This window comes from Eucyclogobius newberryi, unplaced genomic scaffold (genome assembly GCF_026437365.1).
Source record: "Eucyclogobius newberryi isolate DKJ021-1_F unplaced genomic scaffold, fEucNew1.0.hap1 SCAF_8, whole genome shotgun sequence".
Classification (NCBI taxonomy): Eukaryota; Metazoa; Chordata; class Actinopteri; order Gobiiformes; family Gobiidae; genus Eucyclogobius; species Eucyclogobius newberryi.
Window position 1 is genome coordinate 16,740,709 of NW_027316500.1, and position 22,365 is coordinate 16,763,073.

At 42.4% G+C, this 22,365-nt stretch overlaps 1 protein-coding gene across 2 annotated transcripts in view; it reads left to right on the forward strand.

The window, feature by feature from the left end:
- Window positions 1–22,365, forward strand: part of LOC140351677 (homeobox protein Meis1) — a 70,361-nt gene that overhangs the window by 25,501 nt on the left and 22,495 nt on the right. Inside the window, exons 8-9 of one of the 2 annotated variants that reach the window (XM_072437615.1) lie at window positions 5,874–6,019; window positions 6,614–6,673. In XM_072437615.1, coding sequence (XP_072293716.1) covers window positions 5,874–6,019; window positions 6,614–6,673 — 206 coding nt within the window. The remainder of the gene's footprint in view (window positions 1–5,873; window positions 6,020–6,613; window positions 6,674–22,365) is intronic. The other variant, XM_072437616.1, reaches the window with a different exon arrangement.

A 22,365-nucleotide genomic window follows, 5' to 3' on the forward strand; every position in this document is an offset into this window, starting at 1 on the left:
CCTCCATAATTAACTCCCCTTTTTATTTTTATTCAGTGTCGATCTGTTATCTAAATCATATACTTTTGATATTAAGCAACACCTGGCTCATGTTCTTCAGAAATCTCCTTTTAATTAGAAAACGAGCCCTTTCAAATGACTCACCACTTGCTATATTCACCTTTGGCTTTGTTTGTGGTGCTCACAAAACTGTCATCATTTACAAAGGCTCAGGTTATTATTGCATGTTGCTTCCTTCTTTAGCTATAATTACATCAATGACATCTTCAAAAAGAATGCATTTACTGGTACCTTCTTTTTATTGTTCACATGTCAGCTGGTGCATTAAGTTTTAATGGCGTGTTTCTTTAGCCTGTTTAATCAAATTGACCGTTATTTGCATGTCTCAGAATGATGTCTCGCACTTGCTGTTTGTAGCTGGAAGAGCATTCTAGACTTGCCACTTGATTGATTTGCATTTAATTGATGAATTGATTTGCTATTCTCACGGATATTAAAACAATGGTGCATGTAAAGTTGCACCAGAAATCCTTAAAAAAAAACAAGTCTAAAAGTGCAGTACAACTTGGGAATTCAAGCAATATTTGGCAGTCGAAGGGGCTTCCAAAGGTAACCCCCACTGCCGCTTGGCCCTTGTAGCCCCCTTTCTAGTCTCCAGCTTATGAATGGCCTGAATACAATAAGCGGCATTTTTTTCTGCACTTTCCCTCCCTCCTCCCTACTTTTCTCCCCTTCCTAGCCTTCCGTTGCCCCTTTGAGGATTGCTGGGAATGCAATGTATGTGTGTTAGCATGTGTGTGCTAAAGCGGCTAAAAGGCAGAAAAAAGGAGGAATGGTTCAAGAGTCGGAGAGGACTGTGTGTCTAAATTTCACAACTAAATGTGTGTATCCCATGTGGAACTGCGCATGAGGCCCCTCTAGGCCTGGGTTTCGCCTGGTGCAGTCGGGCCGGGGTCATGTGAGCTTTTCTGGGGTGTGAAACTTGAGGAGTGGCCCATGAGGGATCAGCTCCAGGTCACTCACACACTCAATGACACTCTCACACAACAAATAGCCCATACGCTGTAACTGCCCTGTCATAAAGTATATGCTGCTCCTGCTCTCATCCACGGACTATAAAACCTGGCAAAAACATTTCCCAAAAATGCTTAGCCATCTGTGGATCATCCCCCGAATGGAATATAGCCCAAACCAGAGCTAATATTCATAACCTTTATTCCTGTGAAATTATTAGAAAGCTAAATGTCATAATTTTCTCTGTGCTGGAAGCAACGTGTCTGACAAGATTGCCTTTCTCAGATGACTGACTAGTGAAGCGCTGGCTGTTAATTTGCCAGGCAGCAGAAAAATGGCTGACACCTCGGATTGGCACGTGTGCCCTGCTGCAAAGGGGGCAGGTAGTACCATCCTGGGTTATAATCAGATCATAAAAGATTAGCCTAGATTCTGCTTGATAATGTCAGGGTACGCCTTGAGACAGAGATATGAGGAGGCTTGATGAAGACCAGGAAACTGGACACCAAGACATGATGGTGCAGAACAGTTACACAACCCAAAGCAGGACTACTAAATTATATATTACCTAATTAATTCAGATATGTTTGTGTTGCTGTGTGCTTGACTAAAGTAAGAAAACGTCATGCACTCATGTATTTAACTTCACAGTTAAAAGTGCATTAGTGCTAAATCACTAGTGGCCTGCAAATCTCCTCCATGCCAGAGCTGCAGCTGACACACAGAGAGAAGTAATAAAGTAGGAGAAAGCGAAGGCAGGAATGAGACATGAAGTGCTGTGGAGGCTTATGGAGAAAAGCTACTGAAGCCCAATGAGTGCTCAAGTCAGTGTGTGTTTTGCTAACACTAACGAAGCTAGTTAAAATGAGCACTAACCTAGTTTTTATGTCATTATCTGTTTGCTGGCATATTGTGTTTGTGAGAGTGTGTATTTGTGTATACAGCGTGTGAGGGGACTGATAAAATATTCCTTCCCTTGGTTGGCCCCGGGGCATTTCAACTGCCCCTGGCTCCTTCCAGTCACTGGCCTGCTCCCTAATTGCCACACAGTCTCTCTCTCTCTCCCCCCCCCCTCACACACACACACACACACACACATTTGGGGCTTCTGCGACAGAAAACTCGCATCCGTAAAGAAAAGCCATCCATACATACAGACCAATGCACACATATGCATGCATGCGTTCAGCGCTCATGAACACGCACCCCCACTGCCCCGCATTGATTCTCGTCCACCCCAGACCCCCCTTTGCTCCTCCTCGGTGGACTTTCAAAGACGTCATGGGCGATCAGTAGGCCAGGCCCAGAGTTGTGCCCGTGGCTTTTCCTCATGGCGAAAGTGGAGTTTATGCTAGCAAGTCTTTTCCCTACCACTGGATGTATGCGGCCCACAGTTACAAGCTGCTGATGCCCGTAATGAGCCTGGCAGCCTGCTCCACTGGCTCACTGACGTCTTCAGCTGCTTTACGTTTCACGGACAACAATGACCAAGAACTACCTCGTGTAGATTACAGCTGCAAGATTAAATGCAGTCGAAACAAAATCGTAATTTGAATGAACGCAATTAGCAGAAAGGCTGTAATTTTAGAACGTGCCATAATTTCCCCCACAAACAACAACATATCCATGCTGTCATTACAAAACTAAATTTGATTATTTTATTAGTCTGTCATTGCACCAATTTTAGTATCTGTGAACTTTGAACTTGCTCCGATTATTAAAACATGAATCGCAAATATAATCACGATCACATTCTATATTTTGTGTCAATGTAACTTCATACGGTCAGATTTCCTCTTTGTGCCAATCCAAAGTCTGGTTAGGTGTGGATAGTCTGTTGTTGAATAAACTCAAAGCAAAAAAATATTTTATAGTTTCACAATATTCATTGGAAAATAATCAACTGTATTTGATCCATTCTTCACATCATTTGTGAGGTTGAGAGTACTTTTCCCCCCAAAGCCAAGCTACCACCGCTGACATTTCCACAACATGGCTGCCAGACACAGCTCCAACACCTTTCCTGTGTTACTGCTCCCTCGGTCACTCTCATCCTCCTCCTCCTGCTTCTACTTTGACTGTGAGGATAAAGGAAAGCTGCAAAATTAGGCCCAGGCGTTACAGAGGCGACTCCTATCGGATTGCACCTTAAGTGGAAAGCCAAATACAATGACTAATGCCAAATCTTCATTTGCGTTATATTCCAGCAATGCTATGAAATTTATATCCAAAGTTGTGGCTAAAACAACAGTGAAGTAAGTGGGAAGTTTTTACTATTTTATCATTAGTAGTAGTATCATTAGTATTATAGGACCTACCCACCAACATTTGAATAAGATTTACTCCATAGTAATAGTGTAATGGACTCGTATAGTACATATACTGAAGAAACATAACTTGACTGGTATTGATAATTCTGTAATATGTTGCTATTGAAAGTAGCATCAACACATATCGCTACAGCTCTACTATGTTTCCATAATCCAGCATACTCCTCCACTTTACCTCACATTACAACGCCCATCTCTCACCTTTTGCGTTTCTGCTTATGCTTGCACCACTCCCTCCCAGTGTGGTACCATGGCCAGTTCGCCTCCGTCCCCAAACTCCTCTAACTTGCATGAGACAAGCCCCACGGTTTGTTATTGTAGGCTTTGCTGAACATGAGCCGGTCTTTACAACGGATTGAAAGCATTTGCTTCCAATGAAAATCTGGTCTTAGATTACAGGGCCCGGGCTCAGCTCCTCTCTCTGCTCTGTTCCAGCCGTCTCAGAGACACATAGAGGAAGAGAGGAGGGGGCACTTCTGGCCTGAAACAGTAGGCAGTATAGAAGCAGTTGTTAAGTCTGGGGTGCATTTGTCCTGGGCTAATGATGTAACTTAAACTTGAAATTGGAGTGTGCTTCTAAACACAAAGGGCTCATGGGAGTTTGATGGGTGGGGTTAGTGGGATTTCTTGTACCAGTTTTGGCTTTTGTAAGTCTTGATCTTGTCTAGAGACGAGACAAGAGATTCTGGTACTTTTTATCTGCTGTTTAAGTAATTATGTTTTGTTCAGAAACACACCTTCTATCCACGTTATTTAACAGAATGCAGTACTTATTCATTACTGTCTTACCCTATTCGGGATTACCTGTGCAAATCATGTGATCAGCGCAGAAAACACCTGGCTCATAATTTGCTGTGGCTGGATTGCATTTGCACCGATGACATTATTGACTCAACATCTAATATTGTCTTATTTTCCATAATCACTGGTAATTTCATAAACATCATTGATTATCTGGTCGGCTTTGGTCTACTTGTCACTCTACATAACATGCATCACTAATATTCAGTGAATAGTGTTGGTTTGAAGGCGGCTCCCCTCCCCCACTGGCCAGTGCATCCCCTCTGCTACAACCGTTGCTTCATTAAAAAGCCTTCAATATTTGTGCATATGTATCTTGTGCTGCCAGAACAGTTGGACTGATGAAGAGGGGATGAGAACGGGCTCTAGCCCAGTGTTGTTTCATATGGATCATTGCGAGCCTCTCTCTCCTAATGGTGTATATAATTCAGGTGCCCTCCAGGCATGCTTTCAGGAATTCTTTTGCCTGAGGTAATGGGGAGCAAAGGCCTGGTTTTAGACCCTTGATTATTCCATTGATGTGGCGAGCTGGAAAAAAGTCATCTCCAACCGGATTAGCGCCAACATCCCCATTAATTATCGATGAATCAGGGCTTAAGGTTTAGCTAGGTGCTGGGTGTCGCCCTCTGTAAGTTAGTGAAGCGCGGGTTTGCCTGAATGTAGTTGTCTCCAAGCACCACAGGGAATTGACTTAGCTTTGTGTGTAATCAATAAATAAGCATCCAATTCTGTGCACTGCTTCAACATTTTTGTCTTTTTTTTCTCACATCTTTCTTTTCTTTCCTCTTTTCACTTTATTGGGGACAAAAGTCACTTATCAGCTGCTCAGATTTATGCAAGTGTTGGCAGCGTGTGTTTACCTTGCCTCATTTTTTTTTTTTAATTCTGAAATAGAACGCTGCAATATGGATCATAACAATTAGGCTTTATCCAGTCTCAAATAGAAAGAAGCCTCATTCTTCATGGGTCTATAGAATAACCTGCAGTAAGTGGAGAGTGTCTTCCTCGCACTGTCCCTGCATGCTCAAATATTCTAAGCTGTCTCTGTGTCCCCTAAGGTGAGGTTAACTGGCCTTAATAGAGCCTTATCAAAGCTCTACAGGTTGCTGTAAGCAGCCATGATGCCATTGTTATGAAAAACAGCAAGCTTTGTTATTGCTGTTTGTGCCTCTCACTTTCTTTTTTCCACCTATTTTGCTTTTGCTTTTATTTTCTGCCCCCCTTCTCGTCGCCGCAACCTCGCTTTTTGTAGTGTCGTGTTCCTCTTTCCACCTCAGGTAAAATGGCAGAATGTGGTGGGGTGACGCTTCAATAACTATTTTCCCCTCAGGATAATAAAGACTAAATCTCTCTGTCATTTTCAATTCTGCATCGGCTTGGATGGGAGAGTGGGGAAATGCGACCTTACAAGTCCTTTGTGCTCCCCTTCTCACACTCAGAAAGACACGGCACTTGGTGTGTTTTCATGTGGCGGGGAGAGCAAAATGAAAGGCAGGGTTATTTATAAATGTATTAAAAATGAATGCATTTATGAGGTGCTGTTTTCCAGCCATTCTCAGCTTGCCATTGTTGTGTCTCTATACCCTTTAGTCTGTGCATACAAAGCCCTCTAGAATTCCTTCGAAATAGTATTTATTCCCTTTGAAGGAAGAGGCATCGCAAATTCAGGAAGTAAACAAATAGCAAGTCTGATTTGCTCGGTTTCTTCCTGTTTGTGTCATGTGACAGGTGACGGTCTGGACAACAGCGTAGCGTCGCCAAGCACGGGGGACGACGATGATCCGGATAAGGAAAAGAAGCGCAACAAGAAGAGAGGAATCTTTCCCAAAGTGGCCACCAACATAATGAGAGCATGGCTTTTCCAGCATCTAACAGTAAGCAGAGTTAAACTTGTGCACAGTATAGCTCCCTACACAGCCACAGGCACTCTCACTCTCTCTCTCTCTCTCTCTCTCTCTCTCTCTCACACACACACACACACTTAAGATACCAATACAAGCTCATTGACACCACAAGAATCTACTCTTTTCTTCGGTTTATCCCGGTGCTGGTATTGAGAACACTTCAAAGACAAGGCCTGTGTAATCTGCCGGCGATCTCTGCTGAAACTGAATAAGGTTGAAGCAAAGGAGAGACGCTCCTGGCCATAGCGGCTGCAGATACATAGATGAACCTTATTAGAAACAAATCTGTCATTATTTAACAGATGTCTGCGATTCTTGGCTTTTGCATTAGTTTAAGATGCAAATACCAATGTTTCAAGCACCAGCTGGTGTTCTCAAAGTTCTGAAGTAGGATTGGGATTCTATGTTAACTCGTGGTATATAAAGTCTATGCACGGTTTGTTTTTCAGTATCAAAAGTGCATTATGTGACTTTTGTAGTTACCGGTACATGCTTGATTCCATGGAGATCCTATTGCTTTGCCTGGAACATTTCACAGTATGTCATTAGACTTATCTTACTCAGCAGGTGACTTCGCCAGGTCAAGTTACAGGTCAGATCTGTGGAGAGGCAAGCCCACTCACAGTAAGGATGCATGTTATTTTTCAGGAATAAAACACATGACTTGTACAAATGCAAAATGTATTAGTTTAATGCTATACTGTCAAACATCCCAGGCAAAGTAGTAACATCTCCATGGAGACAAGCAGGTGGCAAACCCTCCACCAGAAATGTTGCATAGGGCACATTAAGGATACAACTTTCTTCCTTGCCTGAAAAGACTTTTGCACTGCCCGGTATATTAAAAATTGCCTACGTCTTACATCATTGTAGTTTTGAGTTGGTTCACATGTAATCAACTCAGAATGCAGACCACAATTTAGATTATGCTCAGATGCATTACTAAAAATAACTTGAAATAGTGGAAATGTTTACTGGATCTAAATTACACTGTTTGCAATCCAACCTATACTCCCCATACTCCCCACAAAATATGGAACACATAATACAGTTTGGCCGGGGTTGAATTTCACCAACCATCACGCAAGATGCTGCGAAAAGTAATTTGGTTGTTGGATTGTGAATATTGCATGAACTTTTTACATATTTATTGCTAGTCTTTTCTTTGATGTTGATGCATGGTAAGGTCTGTGAAAATCATTTCACTGTTTACTTGACCAAATTGAAGTTCCCTGCATTTTCAAATAGGACTGTGTATTGGCAGTCAACTATAAAGTGTTCTTTTTTTTTTTTACATCTGACCCTATCCCCTAACCACTAACTCTTCATTCTCTGCTCCTCCCCTCCATCTCCCTGACCTCAACCTGTATACCTCAGAAACCTTGAGGGCCACAGAGGAAAAGGTGTTTGAAACATGCACACTTCCTCCCCAAAAGTCAAATGTCAGATAACACCAGGGCTCCAGCTTATGGGAGGCTTGTTCACTCTCAGATCTCCAACAGTGGGAAGGATATAAGTGAGTGTCAAGGGAGAGAGGGAGAAGAAAAGAGTGAGAAGGAGAAGGCCATGGAGGTAAGGAAGGATAAGATGGATCCATGGAACCTTTCCTTTCTCTCAAGCACAAGTGAAAAGCTTAAAGAAAAAGATGGACACTCTTTGGATATTTGGGACACGGTTTACCATTTTGGTCACTATCGAGATGGGAATTCGACTAAGACTTAGACATGGACTTAGAAACTTGAAACTTCCCTTGATTAACAAGGGAAATTACTTAGACACAGTAGCTCACAAATTGCAATACAATAATCAGATTGGGAAACCCATTATTGATGGATATTGTGTCAGTCCACATCTTTAAGTGTATTCATTAAGGTTTAAGCATAAAAAATTAAAAAAAAAATACCCTAAAATAAAAATAAAAAATAAAAAAGTAGTTAGTGTATTTTTTCCATTTGATTAATTTGTTTTCATTTTTAATCTTCTCCTTTAGCATTTTTTATTATAAACAATATAACTTTTATTTATTTTTATAATCCGTCAAACTCTATTTGAACAGTACCATTTGCTGTTTTTTGGATAGATGTCAATTGTTTACGTTTTAATGTGATTGATGGCTTTAGGAATGATTCCCTATATTACTTTGTATCTGGGCTTGGGATTTGGAGTAGAAGATTATGCCAAACGCTGGCATCATCGTTTGTCCGTAGAGTCTGGCCTCTCAGAGATAGTCTAATTATCTGACTGCAGTGGCACAACACAACTCTGAAATTAGCCAGGACTAAACTTGCATGGAATTCATTTACACAAGAACAAAGATTAGCAAAGTGAGAAGAATAGATTATGGAGTTAGTCTGGAGTTTGGTGTTTTGGTATCCGCCTTCATACTTGTGCCACCGGGGAGATGTGTTGTGGGGAAAGAGGGGGGTGGGTGGAGCACTTAGGCACAGAAGTACACAGAGTAGGTGGCATTAAATCTTTTATTTTTAGGGTTAGGACTGCACAACAAATATATACATATTACTTGTTCAATGCATATGGCATCAGGACACTCTAGGCCGGAGATCAATGATCACCTTTGTTGTCTTGTCATCTGACCTCCGGCCGTGTGTCTTGGACTCTTGGCCGCTTGGCCCAAGCGCATTGGGAGGGTCTGTTGGGAACGTCTAGTGGAGCCCTCTGTCAGCAGGGTCTTCAACTCACACCTCCGGGAGAGCTTCTCCCAGATCCCGGGGGAGCCTGGGGACATTGAGTCTATTTTCTCGACCTCCATTGTCAATGCGGCTGCTCAAAGCTGTGGTCGCAAGGTCCTCTGTGCCTGTCGCGCTGGCAACCCCCGAACCCGGTGGTGGACACCGGAAGTAAGGGATGCCGTCAGGCTGAAGAAGGAGGCCTATCAGGCCTCTTTGGCTTGTAGGACTCCTGAAGCAGTTGACAGGTATTTTGCGGGCCAGGTGTACCACAGCTACTGGGATGAGTTTGGGGAGGCCATGGAGGAGGACTATCGGTCGGGCCCAAAGAAATTCTGGCAAACCGTCTGGTGCTTCACCAACGCCGTTTATAGTGCGAGTTGAGACCTGCTGACCCCGACTGGGGATGTCGTTGGATGGTGGAAGGAATACTATGAGGACCCCTTGATCCCACTGTCACGTCTTCCTAAGAGAAAGCAGAGACTTAGGATTCGGAGGCTGACTCATCCATGACCCAAGCTGAAGTCATTGAGGTTGTTGGCAAACTCCTCAGTGGTAGGGGTCTTAAAGTCTCTGGATGTTGTAGGACTGTCCTGGCTGACACATCTCTGCAACATCACGTGGCAGTTGAGGACAGAACCTCCGGACTGACAGACCGGGCTGGTGGTCCCTCTGTTCAAGAAGGGGGACTGAAAGGTGTGTTCCACCTACAGAGGGATTACAATCCTCAGCCTCCCCGATTAGGTCTATTTCAGGGTACTGGAGAGTAGAATCTGACCGCACTGGGACGGTTTGCAGCTGGGATGAGAATCAGCACCTCCAAATCCGAGGCCATGGTTCTCAACCGGAAAAAGGTGTCTTGCCCTCTCCGGATGGGTGGGGAATCCTTGCCCCAAGTGGAGGAGTTCAAGTATCTCGGGGTCTTGTTCACGAGTGAGGGAAGGATGGGACGTGAGATTGACAGGCGGATCTGTGCAGCGGCTGCAGTGATGCAGTCGTTGCATCAGACTGTTGTGGTGAAGAAGGAGCTGAGCCGAAAGACAAAGCTCTCGATTTACCGGTCAATCTACGTCACCTATGGTCATGAGCTTTGGGTAATGACCAAAAAGACAAGATCGTGGATACAAGTGGCCGAAATGAGTTTCCTCCGACGGGTGGCTGGGCGCTCCCTTAGAGATAGAGTGAGGAGCTCAGTCACATGGGAGGAACTCCTAGCAGAGCCGCTGCTCCTCCACGTCGAGAAGAGCCAGCTGAGGTGGCTCGGGCATCTGTTCCGGATGCCTCCTGGGCGCCTCCCTGGGGAAGTGTTTCAGGCATGTCCCACCGGGAAGAGGCCCCGGGGAAGACCCAGGACACGCCGGTGGGACTATGTCTCTCGGCTGGCCTGGGAACGCCTGGGGATCCCCCCCAGAGTTGGAGGACGTGTCTGGGGTGAAGGAAGAGCCCCTGCGACCCGGCAGGGGCAGCAGAAGATGGATAGAGGGACTTGTTCCAGATCGAGGTGACAAGAGCGGATGATTCAACAGTGGTCATGATTTGGAGATGGTGACGAAATATTGGCACATTTCAAGTCTTGACACACCCAGTGAGATCATACAATGTTATGGATGCTGTTGGGACATGTTCATTGACTTGGATTCACCACAAACATTTGCTTGAAACTTGGCAAAACTTGATGCAGCTTTAGTTTCTCTTGCAGCTGTAGGCCTGTTGGTATATGAGATATTATTTACATTTCTTCGTGTTTTGCTTTTGTTCCAAATTTGGCGACTGAAATATTACTCATAAACAAATGTATCACTCTGGTTTTTCAGTTTCTCTGTTATTTGAATCAACAATGTATATTGGTGCTCTTTCCTCTTATCCAGAAGGTTGTGGTTTTGAATCCTAACCTGATGAATCTACATACCATCCCAGTGCTCACTTTACGCTAAATTACCCATTAGGACTAAGAAGAATTGAAATAGCTGGTCATCTTGCCTCATTCTCAGATCAAAATATTCCAATATTTACTTTACTCCAAGGCTATTATTATATTATTATGTACCTCCAGCTCCCCGGCTCTCCTCAACAATGGTATTTTCTTGTTTAATTTAACAAGAAATGAGTAGTAAATGAAAGCTCAAGGCTCCAATCCTCCAGCGCTTCCTCTCCACTCCCCTATGAAAAGGCAATTTGTGAAATTATGTGATAAAGTAATTAGATAGAATTCACTCTGCCTTGACACACACACACACACACACAAACACACACACACACACACACACACACAAACACACACACACACACACACACACACACTCTCCATATTCCATTTAGATTGTTCTTTTTGTATAAAATGAAAGGAGGGGCAATATGGCATTTGGTTAGTGTCACTATATTAGCCTGACAGACACACACACACACACACACACAATGTTGCGCTGGCTCTCCTCCCCTCTTATTTGTACACAGCTTCGGAGTAACGAGGGGCTAACCGTGATTGCAGCTCATAAAAGGAGCCAACCCGCAAACCCCCCATTTGTGCCTCCCCTTTTAAAAAACATGTAAAACCCAACTGAAGAGTATAAAAAATCCAACTGGAAGGCATAATCCCCAGTTAATACAATTAGACTCTAATTTAACTGCGCTGAGACGCAGATGTAGAGCTGGGGTTCACTCATTCTCCCCCCCAGGTTTTTTTCTTTCTTTTTTTTCTTTACAGTGCAGCATGCAGCAGGGTTTTCTGAGCAGAAACAGGTGTGAAAAGTGATATAATTCATTTTTGTGCTGGCAAAGAAAGGAAGCAAGCAAAAGTGCAAGCTTGTGGCGCTGTAGTTGGGGAGTCCATTATGCAAGTATTGAACAATGTATGTGGATGTGTTTGTCAAAGTAGATTGTGAAATACATGCAGGATTATGGCAGTTGAATTTTGAATGTATTTTTCAAACGAGAAGTGCCGTGTGAATGGCTCCGACTTTGGAAGAAAACGTACAAAAACTAAAAATCTTGAGGTCAGAGTTCAAGATTGCCTCAGATGCTATTACTCTTGTGCTGTTTATTGCTGCAGCCTCCACATGTCAGCACCCCGTTCAGCCAAGGCATCCCCAGTCCAAGGGCGGAAACTCCCATCTGGATCCATTGTGACCTCCACTCAACCAATCACAGAATTTGTGCCACATAAATCCGTCTTATAATTAAGGCCAATTTAACAGGTCACGCAGTGTTTTTGAAGAGTACAATGAGAACAAAGTGGTTGCATGACAAAGTACTTCACAATGAAGTTTGTCCTGTGATTGTTGTTTGACGTGTTTGTCTTGCACAAATTGAGTTTCTGCATGAGAAATGATCCAATCTGACAATCTAAGTGACTGGGATGCCTCAGAAGTTCTTTTACAGAACGTAAATAGGCATAAAAGAGTTTGTCAGCTGACTTTTGTATGCCTAGTCATAATTTCTTTTCTTCGCAATCTACAACATAAAAGTGATGTCCTTCTTGATACAGTACAGTAATATAATGCTCTGTGACCTGATGTCTCTGATTAGGTCTTAATTCAATCTAAGTGGCAGTCAGAAGCCGAGGCGCCACCGCATTAGAGATTTCAAAGCGGGCTTAAGAAAGGACAGACAGACGGACAGCTCTGCTAAAGGCGTAGCGTGACACTGTGACGGGACGCAGGCAAAGAAAAGAACACGTTATAGTTTTATTTGCACTGTTTGTGTTCGCTTTCTCATACTTTATCTCCGGAAGTGCTGTAGGCAGGAGTGTGTGTGAGCTGAGCGCTATGAAGAACCTTCTTTGTGTCAGTGGGCTCTATGTGGGAAGTCTGTAGTTTACACTTTCCTTTACAGCTCTGGAAAGGCAAGAGTCCAGTGCAATATTGTCACTATCACAAATATTGTTCTTTGAATTGTGATTCTTTGTTGACATTTCACCTCATTATGTGCTTCTGAGGCCGTCCCTGAGACATCTGCCTGCTCAGATAGACTGGTTCTAATGGGAGGTTCTAATTACTGGGTTCTGAGGTGGGCTCTATATATTGAAAGTGTGCAAATAGGTAAAATGTCAATATCGAGTATATCGTTTGTAGTCAAAATGTTACAACAACAACAAAAAAAAAAAATGTTATGATGTAAACCTTCAAATGGGTATAAGATGATATTTCTGACATTTCCCATCTCTCTGATAATCAACCCTCAACTAACACATATTTCTGTTGGATATCGTCGGACTATTGGGATACTCCAAAATATTATCAAGATATTCCTTTTTGTCAATAACCCCCACCCCTCGCACTAATTTGATACTTGAGACACAAGGAGGACCAGCAACGTGGATGATTTACTGTTGTATTTTGACAAAAAAACATTCAAGGATTAAATTCCAGTTGACTGGCAACGGATGACTTTTCGCCACTTTCTCCTTTCTGCTTGTCCATGAGCCCAATGCGATCAGAGAACAATTGAACAAACAATATACTATTAAAATGCTGATCTAAGAATAAACTTCAGTAGTCTCTTATTTTCCCCGAGCTTATGTATGTTTGCAGAATTGACCAGAGTCAAAGATGAGGCAGCTGAGTCAACCTGCGAGCTCCCACAACACACAGTGGAGCCCCAGCCCCCACATTAACCCACACCTTGTAATGAAAACATCATCAATTATCCCTTCTGACAGGCCCCTGGGAGCAGAGGCAGACAGATCTCTTTGGGGGCTTCTTTTTGTCCAATCACCCCCATAGACACATGGTATTGGCAATTGTCCACACAATATGTAACTCGCTTCGCCGTTGTTCACTGTTGTTTTGTGTATTCAAGCTTGATAGCATATCTATCCCCATGCACAGATAGCAACGAGTGGAGAGATAGTGTGACCCCATCCATCTGGTCAACTTGTAGGGGGCGCAGAGTGTATCTGAATGTGTGTCTTTTGTGTTGTTTTCAGTGTGTGTGTGTGTGTGTGTGTGTGTGTGTGTGTGTGTAGGGGGTGTATAATGGTATGGCCGGGGCAGAGGGAAGTCATCAGTCCCGACACAGGCTCCTGAAAGGCCATCTGTTTTTTGACTGATGGACAGGATGATGGATGGATGGGCAAATGAATAGGGGGCATACAGTAAACGCTTTAGGGAGGAATTTAAAAAGATACATATGTCAAGGCGTATGTTAAGACATTTACATTATCTAGCTTTGTTTTTGTACTTATGCTGTTTAAACATTTACTCCTGGACAATAGAAGTAGAAATGTCTGATAGTCATGTCTCTGCAGCTTTCTCTGTACGAGTGGAACAATCTTGTCAAATGAATCTGGCTCCATGTAAGCGGATTCCTGCATATGAAAACAATGTTAAACTCAAACAAAAATTACTTTACTTATGATCTGCTTATTAACAGAATATGTATTAAATTTTCATGCTGAAATAAAAAAAATGCAAACCAAGCACTCTTTGTGACAAGCTCGTTCTAGACAAACTGGTCATAAAAGAAAAAAAAAGTGAAAAAGTGAAAAGAAGTCTTGACATTTCAACATCGTACATGCCTTTATGCAATATCATCTTGCGAGTTGAACATTTTAATTTGAAACATCATTAAAAGCTGCCTAAGATAGCTGCAAGGATATGAATGTTGATCCGGCCTCAGTCAAAGGGCCGCTGTGTTTCTTTAAGAATGTGAGAACTTTACAGACTCTCAAGGTCGGTCAGTAGCAGTGAAGATCACTAGTCACAAGGGACTTAACATACTCCCCTAACCATAAAATGCATAGGTCTGCTCTGTTGATTTACTATAGACTTACTTTCTCAGGGCTACATTTGTTTCGTAAGAGCAATTAAAACCACATATAATAATGCTGTTGTTCCTTATTTTCATTTCTTACCCCTCCTTTCTAACCAGTCCTATAAATTAATAGCTGGGAAAATATGACACAATTGAGTGTGTGGCTTCATTGTTGCACAGTGTGTTATGGTGATTGATGTCTTCATAAGGCTGTTCTTTCACGCCGGCAGTATTTTTCATTAACAGCCGTGTGCTATAAGTTTGTCTGTCTTTGTCAAAATACGCTGAGGCACTGATCACTCCAGCTTGATTTAACAGTATTCTGTAAATGCGATGTTGCCATACACACAGAAACAGCCATGTGTAGTGCAGTGCATGTCCACTGCAGTGACGTCAGGATCGTAGTTGGGGTGTGGAGTTCCCCACCAGGACTGCGGTATTTATTGGAGAGTGAGTGGCAAGTTGACGTCCGGAAGAGTCTGGGAAAAATATTGTCATAAGTCTGTGGTTAGCTTATGGAATGCTTGTAATAGAAAGATTATTATTGCCAGAAGTTGGGAACTGTATTTTTAATATAAGCAATGACTCTTTGTTTTTGCATTGAGACATTCAGCACGTTCAGTCAGGATGTTTGTAAAGTAACAGTCACTAAGGTTTTTTGTTAATGTAGTTAACGAAATTCTTATTCGACTAAAGACTTGCTTGGTGCATCGATTGGTCGACTAAAAGCGGCCAGAGCGTTGCGCTGACAAAATATTTTAAAACTGTAAATCATCCACAAGCTCAAACAAGGGAATGAATGAAAAATAAAACTAAATAAAATGAATAAATTAAACTATTTATAAATAGAAGTACTTATAAACAGCAGAATAAACTCATTATTTACTCTCTCAACTCAGTTGATTAATGAAAATCTTGATCGACTTAGATGCCATTGACCGATTTAATCGACTAAGCAACCAGAGAACTACAGCCCCAAGTGTGTGTGCAGTTTGGTGACTATGGAAAGAGCATTTACCCCTGAACTGTTCAATATTTAAGGTTTGAGTCCAGGTTAAGGACTATAATATTGGCAAGACTAGTGCCTCTCCAGAGTTCTCTACTTTAGGTGCTTCATTTCACAGTGTTGCATGTTACATTTATTATATATAACATACTTTTGCAAAAACAAATGTACATGACAACCTCATGTTCCTTCTGTAGCAGTGTGTGCCTTTGTGTCTCCGTCCTCGCGTGTGCTCTGCTGCTCCGTGGCTGCGGTTTCTTCTGTCGTGGTAATCAGTTTGTTCGTTGGCTGAACTAATTTATCAATTTGGTTCCTCCCACTTGTATTTTCGCCCATGCATGAACCCTGCGTCTCTCTTTCTCTTTGCTTCTACTGTATATCTTTCTCTCAGACAAAACACTTCCCCCTGAAAAAAATAAAACATAAGGGCTCCCCATCTTTTATGCATGCCTTCTGCTTCTCTGACTTCTTTCCCATTTTTGCTTTTTTTTATGTTTCTCTCTTACTCCATTTTTCCATAATGTACATCTGTGTTAGCTTACATTTTATTGCCCTTGAACTGTGCTATCCCTGTGATATTGGTGCCATTTCAAAGAGAGTGCTATTATTTATAGATGAGCTCTTGTATGATATGCAGCCATAACGCAGGGCTAATGGTCTAATTGAGGTGTGCTTTGTCGCAGAGGCAGGTGGTACGGTCGGTCAGACAGTGCCATCTGACCCTGCCGAGAAGCCTGGTCACATGCGTTTGGTTAGATGGCGATGCTAAATGTGTATGTGTAGGCTTGTGTGGTGTTTTGTGTGTTAGTGTGGCGGCCACTGGAGTGAGAGGAATCATCGCTAGTGAACCAGGTGGTGAATGCAGACAGGCAATAACTCACGGTGAAGGACTCAAACAGAGCTAAAGGCTGGAGCAGCACAAGGACACTCAGATTGGACTTTTGGATTTCATAGCTTTGGTCATTATTGCAGCTCTGTTTTATAGGAGGACCTGTCATTTATTCGCTCCGTGTGGCACCTCTTAAGCACAGCCTGTGTAGCCGGTACATTAACAGTGGGGGAAGTGAGCGGGGAATGCTCACTTGTTTGTTACGACACATTAAGTCATTGATTTGTTAAAGCATGCACCAATGAAGATGGACCTTTCTCATTGTTGTGATGGTAGGTTGACATGGAAGAAGTAATACATTGAACTGAAAAAAATATAATTATAAAATCAAACTAATCAGATGCCATGGTGGAACCGGCTGAAGAGACAAAGACGAAATGGAGCAACATCTTTCAATAATCTTATCCTCTTTGCCTATTATACTGGGCTCTCTGAAGAGCATAAGGGAGCAATTGTGGAATACCTTTACCTAGTTTCTGCATTCTCCTTCACCCCCAGGGGCCAGCGGTGAGTTTCTAATTAAAACGTCAGGGGCAAAAGGGTAATTATGATAATAACATAATAATATTGCTAGGGTTATTAGAATGTTCTGTGGCCCCTAAATTGTTTCCTCTGAGAGATCACATTTCAGTGGCATTACGTAAAGTCAAATTTCCTTGAAAGTCAAGTGAAATGAAATGGTTTCTCTCTGGCTCAGATGCAATCTGAGAGTACGATTCCCTCCTGAATATCTCTGTGTGCGAAATCTTCTTAGGCTTTCACCGCTGTGACATCTGTAGGGCTCCAATAACCAGTTACAAGCCCCATTTAGTCTCAAGCAATCATGTGGTTAGTGCCCAATTGTTCTATAATTGTTTTTATTTGGTTGCCTCAAAATCTCCCATAATAGTACTTTGTTTTTGCTACAGCCTTGTGTATTGTAGCCCTGTTCAACAATTTGTTTTTAAGCCACGAGATCAGTGCAAGAACACTTGCTTGGAGCGCTGTAGCTTGGAGCTAACACACTGGCACAGTGAGGGGTGTCCTGCTGTGATGCCTCAGTGTGCTGTGGTACCTGACTGGGATGAGGCTTTATGGATCCTCCTACTACCCATTTACACACCCCCTTCATTGCAGGCAGCCCTGAGGCAGCCCACCTCCAGCTGTGGCTGCCGTTCATAGCGCTGCTTGGTGCAAGCACCGATTGCTTTGGAGTGCTTCCCCTCGTTCAAATAGGCGGTAATTACGGGCTTAAAGAGGTTTAGTGGTCCAGCAAACTACATAATCACCCCCTGAATTAGCCCCAGCTCATCAGCCTCAGTCCAACAAGCAGCGCTCACCACTAGCACTAGCTAGCATACGCACCCCCTTTCCTTTATTGCGCCGAGGCAAGCACAGCAGCAGGTGTTGTGCAACATCCGGCTCCTTAATAAATTTAGCCTCCTGCGCAGCAATTGGAGGACTAATGAAGCACGTCCTATCTCTTAGCAAAGCAACTGTGGACGACAGTGTCCCCACGTTCAGCGCACAGCCAGCACCACATATAGGCCTACATGTCATCAGCTTTATCAACAGAACACGCCCGGGTTAACTCAACTGCACTTTGTTCAAATGTGAAGCATTTCTCTCGATAGAATTTAAGCTCCAAAATACACATTGGGAAGAGACCTACGATAGACTGATAAATATGTTCAACACATCTCATCACAAAAGTCAAATATAGCTTTAAATACACATCAGTTTGCTAACAACGAGCAATAATTTAATTTAGGGCAAATGTACATTAGTGCAGTGCACATTGTATAGTAACTTTCCTAGAAAAAATTACCTCAAAATCATTATTTTGGAGATTGTGATTTTTCATGACAAAAACAGGGTATTTGGGGGTGTGTCTATGTGTATGTCCTGGTAAAAGTCTGGTGAATAATTCATGCTCCAAGTGTGGAGTTCATTTTCTATATCCCCATTGCCATGTAAGATACTTGTGCTCCAGAGCGTGACTACAGGGGGCATCTTCTATGCGTAAACTTTGCATACAGCATATTTACATCTCACTTGAATGCTGTGTTCATTTGGAGTCTCTTATGCCGTCTGTTTTTTGCTCTGTTTTGTATTTTGTGTCATGGCAGACCGGAATCAGAGGAAATTAGGTTAGCTCTGCTTTTTTCTGTTGTTTGCTGCACTCCCTTTTTCTTGTTGCTTTAATCCCCCCTTTCTCCCAGAGCCAGCTTTGTTGCCGGGTCCCTGCTCCCTAATGAAGTCAAAGGGATGTCAGTCAATGCCACCTACACAGAATGGAATTCAAAAAGGCATACTTCTTACTGTGCTGCATTCAGGATGTAACTTCCACTCAATGAACAAGAAATTTGGAAATAAATTGGGAACTTACCACAGCAAAATAGTTTGTAAAGCTTGCTTTAAAGTCTGCATATGCTCAGGGTTCTGGGCATTTGTTGTTAGCATAACAATGTGCTCGCCTCCCCAAATATTTAAGGTAATCTCATCCACTTCTGGCAAGGGCAAATCTGCACTTCCAGTAAACTGTGTGTACATAAGTGTGTGTGGCTGTGGACATTTGTGTTGTTGGGTTGGGTATGACATCCTGATGCCCTTCTAGCCAAAAAGGCCCCTGGATTAACCGTCAAGCATTCCTGATGGGCAGCTCGCTTTCCACAGGGAGTTGACCCAGGAAAAGTAGGAAAACAGGTCTTGACATTTTACTAAAACTGCCATGTCAACAAGCAGCCATAATCATCGTGAATCAAATTAGTCTCTGCTTAAATTCACAAGAGTAGCCCAAACTCACTCTTTTAGCATTCTAAGAGACTTTAGGGCACAGGGTTATACAGACACAAATGAACAAGAAAAGGTACACTTTTCTGCTTCTGACAAATCTCAAAGCGAATGTGCTGCTAACCATTGACTCATTAGAAGTGCTTGCATCGTTACTAAAACATAGAATTGATGATTTGACCACTATAACAGGGTCACTTTCTTTACAATGTGGGCTTCCCTCCTCAACAGCTCGGAGATTGCTCAAGACTCTGGCTTCTCTTTAAAGCTCTGACTGAAAGAATGCATATGTGACTTTCTTCTCTTTTATTCTTGTCCAACCATCTTGATTCATGCTTGCTGTTAGCTAATGTAGCATGTCAATGCTTTTTAATAGGATGAAGACTGACTTGGGAAGTGTGGCTTTAAATAGCAAGACATGTGATGATAACACCACGGCACTAATGGCAGAAAAGGCACAGTCTGACGCCAAGATTATGTTATTATTTCTCATCACTTTGTTTCACATGTCTTCCTCAAATAAGTGGTCCCGAGGGTGAAATGCGGGACAGGGAGTGTAAAGAGGGGTCTTTCAGAATATGTTATCTGTGTTAAACCCCAGGGGCGGCACATATCCATTTCCAAGTCTCCTCCCCAGCCTTGCTCTCCATCCTGATTGCTCTTGTTCAGGTCTGCCCGGGTCAGACAGACAGGGAGGCCATGTTGCTGATGCAAGGATACTCATGACGCATACCACACTGTCCGGAAACCAGAAGTTGACCATATATGGGCAAAGGTCAGGGGTTTTTAAGCATGATGGTTGGATGAGTGCTAACACTATTAAAGTATATTAGGTTGGCTTTTAAGCACATTTTATAGCATCTTCTGTACAACATTCATTGATGTTTTTTCATGCTTGCAGGCCTTTGCTAAATTGGTTATTTTGTTGCAATAATCTTGTGCATTTGATCTAAACTGGTGTCTTGAAACGGCTCCTTGTACTATGTGATAATTAAATAGGGAAGGATCAGAGTCAGAACTATTCGTTGCATACATGGGCTTAAGTTAATACTCACTATAGTTAAATGCCCAAAAGGAAACCGCTCCCACAAAAGTGATAACCCTAACTAAAATTGAAAAAAGAATAGATATACCTACGGATAACACTTTTTCCTAGTTACTGACAACATTCTTGTCTCTTGCCATCACATCCACATAGAATTCCTAACCACTCTTGTCTTCACCTTTATTTAGTCTAAAACACGTGACCTCATGTTCCCATGTCTGACAGATACAATGTTACTAATATAAGACAAGCAGATCCTCTGACACATGCACGCGTACACAGCTGGACTGATAAGGCAGAGAATGGCCCTCCTCCTGGCACACACATGCTCACAGTCGAGCCCAGGCCAGTGCTACATCACGGCTGGAAATTCTCATGAAAGGAGTAGTATATTTGGAGAAGACGTATCATTAAGATAGGCGGAGGGTTGGAGGAAGGGAGGGATGGATTGGCAGAAACTTTCCATCTGCTGCTTTAAAGAACATGTTATTGCATCTCATCTCAAAAAATATTTGCTTTCTGTGTCTCTTTTCCTCTGAGACACCACTCGAACAGAGTTAAAACTGAGCAACCTGTTACACTGGTAATACAGATATATACTGTATATGGATGGAATTGTGAAGATTAGCAAGATCAAAACTAGACATTTATCAGATATTTCTGCTCAAGGTGTCAATGTCTGGACATTGGTGTGTGGAGTTTTTACCTGTACTTTTACATATTAGAAGGACTCAGGGAATGAATTTAGCTTTTTCCAATTGGTTTGTGTAGTCCCAGATTCTATAGCAAAAGAAAATGTAATTCTGCATATTTGCAATTTGCATATTTCTATGTCCTGGCTTGGGACTGGCTTGGGACGTGGGGCGATGGTGATACAAAGCAGTGCATATGTTATGTTGTCAGATTTTCCCTCAACCCGCCACTGATCCCACCTGTCCCAGTGTCTGTTAAATTTGGCCAAAAAAATCCCATGACAGTCGGCCCTTCATCCATTTATTTTTAACTGCCTTTTCCACTGCAGCCCAAAGTGTACTCCACAGGTATCCAATAATCAACTCTACCGCTGGAGTCCTACATCCGAGCTACATTGTTTTAAAGTCAAATGGAATATCAGCCCAGTATTTGTGAATTATTGGACAGTCCCAAAACACATGGTAATGTTTAGTATAGTTTCCCCAGCTGTTAGCAGATCCCTGTGAATAGTGAGCACTTTGACATGATGTTATAAAGAAACAAGATACATTTTTTCCAATAGAATTCCCTCCAAACTTGTGCTTTAGTGTCCTCCATTGAGCTGTACATATCAAATTACCTTCTGTTTCCCTTGGAATTTTTATGTATTTAGTGGAATGGTTTTCCAGGTTAATAATGCATTTATATAATTTACATATTAATGTCCTTGTGAATTCTGATTGATATGCCTTAATAAATATTTCAATCTGAGGGTTAAAGTGGTCTGTTTGTTTTAAATTCTTGGTAACTTCTTATTTTGTAAATATAAAAGTCCCAGCCAAAAGATTCAAAAGTTTCTTCTATCAAAGTTTTTCATGTGATTTTCTTTTATAATCTGGTAAAAAAAAAACTGGTTTGTTATCCTTAATAGGTCAATGCTGTTCGGTGTAAAACGTTGCTCATAAGTGAACCAACTTCTTACTTCAATTCTATTTCATGCGTCAATTTATTTGCCTATTCAATTTAGCAAAACCAATTCAATCTAAAAATTACACTGACATTTTGTGAAGAAAAAAAAGAAAAAATATTTTAAAATATCACCTAATGAGGTAGAATTAGATTGTGAAAACCAGTGAGTCTTACTTTTCTAGCTTGCTACCGCATGTGGTCCCACACTCTTTTCCCTGTGTCATAAGCTTGTCCAGTGGCAGTATCTGTTGCAGTATGGTTGTCTTTGTTGGTGCGTGTGTCTGTCTGCATATGACTACTTGTCTATCTCCCTCTGAGTGTTTGCTGGGAAGCTGGGGCAGGCCACTGCTCAGAAACAGGCTGTATTTGTGCGAGCCTGTGGCCCCTGGCGTGGCCGCAGCTCCCCCCTCCGCATCACGAGGCAGACACTCTTCGCTTTCATAGATCCTCAACACGTAGAATGGACACATTGATCTTTTTATGTTCAATTGACTTTGTTTGTCGCCCTTAAAAAGCATTTTGTTC